The sequence below is a fragment of the Punica granatum genome, chromosome 1 (genome assembly GCF_007655135.1).
Source record: "Punica granatum isolate Tunisia-2019 chromosome 1, ASM765513v2, whole genome shotgun sequence".
Classification (NCBI taxonomy): Eukaryota; Viridiplantae; Streptophyta; class Magnoliopsida; order Myrtales; family Lythraceae; genus Punica; species Punica granatum.
The window spans coordinates 52,011,294-52,018,538 of record NC_045127.1 but is presented as its reverse complement, the minus strand read 5'-3'; the positions used below and the strand labels follow the sequence as shown (position 1 = coordinate 52,018,538).

Here is a 7,245-nt window from a genome sequence, read left to right as displayed (position 1 = left end):
TGCACCAGGCTATCTTTTAAGGAATCTCTACAATCATGTTCCTAGCGATAAAAATGCATGGATTTAATGATACAGGTCAGATGTAACCTCCTATGATAGCAGGAAATCAATGTGGATAGTGGGGCTTAGGGAAGAATGGAATCATCTACAGAGAGAAAATGCTCAAAATTATATGGAAAATCTAGCTACTGGAAAATATAGGAATTGGGAGAATTTCTGGAAACGAGTTAATTGTCGAATCGCTTGAACCAACCATTGTTGGTACGAAATCTACTTTTTACCTTCTAATATTTCAAGCAGAGGCAAGAAAGTTCCATATGGCCTGGGAGAACACTCATAGAAGTACTGAGCAATAAATGGCAAGGAAATTTTATATGGCGGAAGAAAATATATCAGAGGGTCAACTATGGCAGCTTCATGATACGGCAGGAAGCAGTTGGCAACATTAATTATGGATAGTGCATATTATCTTCATCTCTTTCCCGCCTCACCCCATTGATCATCCATCTATATATAATCCCTACTGTTTATCCTTCTGTGGACATCGCCTTCCTTCGCAATTCCGGTGAGCAATCTCCGACAAGTTACCCATGGTGTTTTTCTGCTTAAATTCTTCTTCGGCTACCCGTGTCGCCATTATCTTCTTCATCATTGCGGTCTCACAGGTCCTATGTGATGGGAAGACAACCCAGGAGTGGATCAAGGACATCTGCATGCACACTTATGTGCCAGCGGAATTTGTCTTCTGCAGCAAGACCTTTGATGAGCACATCAAGAGCCCCGACACCGACATCGTCGGCTTGGCCCAAATCACGATTGAGCAGTCCCTCTACAACGCGACCAACACCCAGAACCTTGTTCTCAGTCTGCTCAAAGACGCAACAGGACCAGCGCCGCTAAAGGATGCTCTCATCACATGTAAGAGCTCTTATAAGACACTGGTCGAGTCGTTCCAGCAGGCCTCCTCATACTTTAGCCAGAATGATTACCAGAAAGTGATTGATACTGAGAGCCCTGGGTCCCTTGCACAGGACAAGTGCCACAGGAGCTTGACTAAAGTTCCACGGAGCGATCCCCTGAATTCCTTGGTGGAGAGTGACAGCCAGATGAGGATTCTTGTTTCTATGTCTCTGGTCACTGCGAAATATCTCGTGAGCCCATGACGTGATGAGTCTTCTCAAATTTTTTACTGCTACTTAGTTTCAGCAATAGGTCTGAAAAAGTAGATAAAAATATCAAATTTAGATATTTGTACCTTGTTGAGGTAAGGAACCATGGCATATATGTTTGGATTAGATTCCATTTTGCGAGAGTTGAAAAAGCACTATCTCGTTGAAAGGTTCTCTGTCCCCTATGATTATGTGTATCATTATCTTAAATAAGTGAATCTTCCATCAAAAAGCTATTAAATGAATAGATCCCTCTTACCACATCGGTCTGATCACAGCACAAATACAACTGCCTGAGTTGCACGGAGGAAAACTGCAGACATAACATCTATAGAGGCTCCAGCAACTTATCGGGTTGCCAAAGCGCATTTAGCTATACGAAGCATATCACATAAAAGTATATCCGCTTTCATTATATTGCTAGTCTATCTGATAAACTATGGACAGAATGTGCTTGCAATAGAGCTAGTGTACATGAACTAGCAAAACTTAAGCAGGAATGAGCAACAAAAGGCATTTCATATATTCGAAATATAAAGAATCGAAGAGATGGGAAATACATATGATAGAAGAAAATTGCTTGGAGTTTTGCTAACTATGGAAGCCCAATAGAGAATACATGAGAAAAAACAGATGGGCACTGATGGAAACATATTGAACACCGTACTAGCTCGGGTATTTCTACTATAAAACTTCCCGTTTTAGGAGCTTCTTTTAGCTGAACATTATCAGATTCTAATGGAGAACCCAAGGCAACTACTCATGGCGAAACCTCGGCCATTTCTTTTGTTTTTTTCCCTGACGATTAAACGGAAACTTGAGATCCCCCCGCACAGATTGCCCAGCCTACTGAGGTGACCATAAGGCTCTCGATCAGTGAAACCTACATGTTCATCCTCTGGTCAGTTTCTAAGGGAGCACAGGAGTGCTGAGAAAATTGCCCTTATAACTTGCTAGAACAGTTACAAGCTCATGGTCCGGTAGTTCCAGCAGGCCTCTCGACATCTTAGCAGTCAGGATTATCAGGGTGTGATTATCAAGCTGAGGACAGCTGCGACACTATACTATTTTCATTATCCCTCCATTATCCTGAAATTCGACCACTGTAACCGAGCAATAATAAGATGGGGAATCTCATCAATATGTCTCATGTCACCGCAGGTTTTCTCATAAACCATTAAAAGGTTGTCTCTCTAGACAATCGGGGATATATTGCAGAAGCACTACCGCGGATGAGTTCAGTGGTATATTTTGCAAGGCAGAAACATGCCCCCAGTATGAACAAATGTATCATAGAATTTTCCCTCATTGAAATTGTTGTTACTTTCAAATTCTTCGCTAAAACAGACAGTCATTCATGGGTTTTCTTTGGCCAAGTTCATTGTTTCTTTCGACTCTGGCCATCGATCCTCCTGCTCTTCGTTTTGCGTGCCCTGCTCTCCTTGACTCTACAATCATAAGCCTTGATCAGAAAGATCTGCTACCAAAAGGAGGAACTTTTTTCTCGAAACAAAACATTCCATGAAAACCCTCCGCATCAACAAACATAAGCATGCAGCGTAACTCAGATCACAATAGAGAATTCTGTTATCAACGCAACCGACAGTTGCCCACTAATTCATCCTCCTCCCGCTTCCTGAAAAAGCTGAGGGGACAGAGAGAAACACTCTCACCATCGCCCGAGCTCACATGAGCTGCCTTCGTACATTCAGCGTTTCTCCATAACACGCTTCCAGAGTGGAATGGCGAGTTGAGGATTCTCATTGCTACGTATATACTGTGACTGCCAACTATGGTGCACTGACAATGTTACCTCTGCACACTTTGCATTGGGACATCATGCTTGTCAATAAGTGAATCACCTAAAAAACTTGAATCTTCCTGAAACTGACTTAAAATCTCCAAGGTAGGCTTTCTGCTGCAAGCACCTGGTGACTTCATCCAACTAGCCAAAGCAATTCATGCGTACAACATTCAGTCAGCATGTAAAGATACAAACTTGACAGTCCTCACGGTTTGAAAGCTCAAAAAAGATGCATAAGGTACGCTCACTCCCAGAGCATGGAAGAAGATCACCTACTCGATTCCCGTTATCCTCATCCCCTGCTATTGTCCCATCACCAAGCTCACTTATATAATCTGTTTGATATGTGGGAAACTGTTAGCAACAAGGCCTATTAGCTCAGTTGGTTAGAGCGTCGTGCTAATAACGCGAAGGTCGCAGGTTCGAGACCTGCATGGGCCAAAGTTTTATATATATATATTTTTTTTTGCTTCATCATTTTCAGTTTGAAGAGGAAGAAGAAGCAGAGTAGACCCACCCAGTTCGTTGTTAGGTAGCTCTGTTCATTCATTCGATATCCCAATTTCTTTCCTTTCCCCCTTTTCGTTGATCGAGCAGTTCCACAGATCGATTTGCTGTCTCCTTTAATTCTATGATACTCTTGCGACTCTTTGACGGGTGAAAGAGACGAAGCCACGTCTCTTCTGACTCAGTCTCAGTTGCTTTCGACTCACCTAACCTCCCCTAATTTAATAGGCAGCTTCCCCAGCACTCTTTCCTCGTTCAAAGCTTCCGCCTTTCTTCAGCTGCAATGGCCGACAAGGAGCACGAGGCGGTGCCTACGGTGGAGATCAACGGCCTCAGTTTCACCTACCCGGGAATCGACGGCCACCCTCCTCCCGGTTCCAAGCCTCTGATCGATGGTTTCTCTCTCACCATCAATAAGGGCAACCGCTGCCTCCTCGTCGGGTCCAATGGCGCAGGTTCGTTCAGCTCTTTGAGATCCAACAATCACGTAAATGCCCAGTTTCGTCTTCTGTGGATCTTGTTTTATTGAAGCAGCCTGAATTATGGTCTTCAATATCTGTAATTTCGCAAATTCGGGGCTGAAACGGAAAGTCGGTGCTGTCCTGTGTGGTGCCTAGTTGCCGAGTGAAATCAGAAATGCGGAATTGAGTTCGCATGCTATTAGTTTGCTGCAAATCATTTTGAGATTACATGTTAAGCTGAGTCAAAATGCATTGTCTAAGCTTCAGGCTAGAAGGAGGATTCTGGGATGTAGTATAAAGAAATGCTCCTGACAACAATTGGTTTATGCAATAGATGGTCCTGATGAAGTATACATTCCAGTACTTTTGAAGAAAGAATTGAGTTTGATTGTGACTTTGTCCAACGAATGCTTATTGTAGGAAAAACCACCATTTTAAAGATTTTAGGAGGCAAGCATTTGGTTGAACCCCACATGGTCCGTGTGCTCGGAAGATCAGCCTTCCATGACACGGCTTTGACATCTTCGGGAGACCTGTCTTATCTTGGAGGCGAGGTAACACATTTGTGTCTCTCTGTTTAGAAACGAATCATTCACTAGTATTCTCTAACAGCAAAATACTTTTACTGCACAAACGATTTCCAATGACGAGTTGTTTATGAGAAGATCTTGGGTGGCCTAATATGTTAGCTAGCAGATTGGGTCGGACAGAAGTTCTTCTCCGTAGAACATACTTCTAGATCATTTAAAATGGGGTCTTAGCGTGCTTTTGGTCGTATCACTTTGCAGTGGAGGCGAGAGGTTGCTTTTGCTGGGTTCGATGTGCCCATTCAAATGGATGTTTCTGCAGAAAAGATGATTCTTGGGGTGGCAGGCATAGATCCCCAAAGAAGAGCAGAATTAGTCAAGGTAAGATGGTTCTTTCTCAATTATATTCCAATGGAAGAATCGTTTATTCTCTTTATCCTTAGAAACGAGAAAGCAGAATGGTAAAGTCTGTTTTGTGGTTTTACAAATGTAGGTGCTCGATATTGATCTGTCGTGGAGGATGCATAGGGTATCTGACGGTCAGAGAAGACGAGTACAAATTTGCATGGGCCTCCTTAAGCCATTCAAGGTGCATATTTCTTTTCTCAGCTAATGTCGCTTCATGTTGAGTTTGCCATTTATCTTGAAAATTTCAGTATCCCACGTGTTCTGTCTTCTGGAAATTTAGGTGCTTCTTCTCGACGAGATAACCGTGGACCTTGATGTGCTAGCTCGGGCTGACCTTTTGAAGTTCCTGAGAAAGGAATGCGAAGGGAGAGGTGCCACAATCATCTATGCTACACATATATTTGATGGTCTAGAGGACTGGCCAAGCCATATCGTATGCCATTTCGTTGGCCCTTTCCAATTTTTCATTTTTGAAATTTGATCTTGATTTATTTCAGATAGCTAATTGCATTGTTGGGTTGCAGGTATATGTAGCTCATGGAAAGTTGCAACTAGCTATGCCAATGGACAAAATCAAAGAGATGAGCAAGTTGTCCCTCATGGTCAGTTGCATTCCATGTCCTCTCTGCACGAAAACTTTCAAGACAGGTTGTTTTGTTCGATTCTTTTTGTTATAGTTTGGTTCCCTCATTGAGAATGGTTATGCAGAGAACAGTAGAGAGTTGGCTGAGGAAAGAGAGAGACGAGGAGAGGAAGAGACGGAAAGAGAGGAAGGAGAGTGGTCTCCCGGAATTTGAGAAACGAGTCGAGGGGAGTCGCGCGGCTGGTGATCCCGCTTGCGTGGCTGCTCGACCATTGAACAATGGGTGGGCTGGAGGAAGGCTGCACTCTACTATAGCCGGTGAAGAAAACTTCTTCTTAAGCTCAAACCGTGTCCTGAGGCAGTAGACTAAACTCAATATGCTGGGACTTGGGAAGCCCATGCTTCTCAGCAAACTCGAACCCAGACAGCATGAATGGGCTAATAGTGCCGTACGGCCTGTACCTTTGCGGCTGTGATGATAAGAAGAAAGAAGACTAGTAATTGATATTCCTTGCTTTTGGTTCTGTTACAATTTTTTTCATATTCTTTGGTGTATTCTTAGTCGTATATGTGGATTGCGTAGTTTCACAGATGATGAGATAAGTGCCTTACTATGCAGGCTGCTGTAAGTTTTGCTCTTTTTGAAAATGTACTGTAATATGGCGGCAGCATTCATTATGGCAAAGGCTCCGAAGAGTTTTTGCCCAAATTAGATCCACTTTTGAAATTATTTCTGACAATAGATTTCTTCACAAATTATTTTTCATAAGAAACTTATACTATCTTTCATTTACTTCTAAAGACTCTAAATCCCTTTCCTAAATGTAAGCGAATCAAAACTGATAAGTTATAATAAACTAAAGGGTTAATAACAAAAAAAAAAACACAAACTTTTTATATTTTAACAATTTTAACACGAACTTTTTTCATTAACTTTCGATTTTTTTCATTAACTTTTTTCATAAACTTTCGATTTGATAATAATTATAGCACTGCGTCAAATTTTTCGTTAATTTAGATAGAATCAAGGTCACATAGGATGTCGGTGACCCAATCAGGAGAGAGGGGTGATCGCCAAGGTTGTGGCTCCACCCGTCAAAATCGAGAGAATCCCTAATTTGAGTGTTCTCCCGATTCCGAGGGTAGGGCCTCGATTCTGGCCACCATCCCCTCCCCTCATATTGGGGTTGCCGGCACCCTTTTCGTGGCCTTGATTTTATCCAAATTAATTGAAAATTTGACGTTGTTATAAAATTATTATCAAATCGAAAATTTGTACATTTTTAGGTTAAGGAAAAAAATTCGTGCTAGAATTGTTAAAATGTAAAGAATTTGTGTTTTTTTTTTGTTATTAACCCTAAAAAGGATGCATGATTGAACAAATGGAGAGAGGGGTGGTGGGTGCACCTAGGAATGGACATAGTTTCGATTTATTCCGAAGAATCGTTCGAAACGAAAATATAATTCAATTAGTTTTGGGATATAAGCCCGAACTCTAATAAGCCTATGAGGAAAACCAAGCAAAACATAACCGATTTTTCTTCTCGGTTAACCGATTATTCGGATTTTTAAAAGAATATTAAAAACTAGATAAAAATAAACCGGTTTCACTTGGTAACATGCAATTCTTATGGGTCAAATTTTAAATTAAAGTCATTTTTTAGTGGTCAATAGTGTTTTATTGATTTAATTTTAATTTTTTAGAAATTTATTTCAATATGAAAATCAGATTTTATTTCAACTATTTTAGTATTTTTATTGTCAAAAAAATAATCTTAACCAAAGC

The 7,245-nt window shown here is 41.3% G+C and overlaps 2 protein-coding genes and 1 non-coding gene across 3 annotated transcripts; all 3 read left to right on the top strand.

Annotated features, from left to right (window-relative positions):
* Window positions 1-422: 422 nt before the first annotated feature.
* LOC116197281 lies at window positions 423-1,352 on the top strand. The gene is made up of 2 exons (XM_031527375.1): window positions 423-565; window positions 666-1,352. Exon 2 carries the CDS (start codon window positions 714-716, stop codon window positions 1,161-1,163), a length of 450 nt encoding a protein of 149 aa, XP_031383235.1. The 5' UTR covers window positions 423-565; window positions 666-713; the 3' UTR covers window positions 1,164-1,352.
* A 1,988-nt stretch (window positions 1,353-3,340) lies between these two features.
* On the top strand, window positions 3,341-3,414 carry TRNAI-AAU. The gene has a single exon. It is a non-coding gene; the product is annotated as a tRNA-Ile (tRNA).
* Window positions 3,393-6,002, top strand: LOC116193320 (ABC transporter I family member 20). The gene is made up of 8 exons (XM_031522140.1): window positions 3,393-3,505; window positions 3,709-3,935; window positions 4,362-4,495; window positions 4,730-4,849; window positions 4,962-5,057; window positions 5,157-5,309; window positions 5,401-5,478; window positions 5,585-6,002. The coding sequence occupies exons 2-8, from the start codon at window positions 3,764-3,766 to the stop codon at window positions 5,822-5,824; spliced, it is 993 nt and encodes a 330-aa protein (XP_031378000.1). The 5' UTR covers window positions 3,393-3,505; window positions 3,709-3,763; the 3' UTR covers window positions 5,825-6,002.
* Window positions 6,003-7,245: the final 1,243 nt, after the last annotated feature.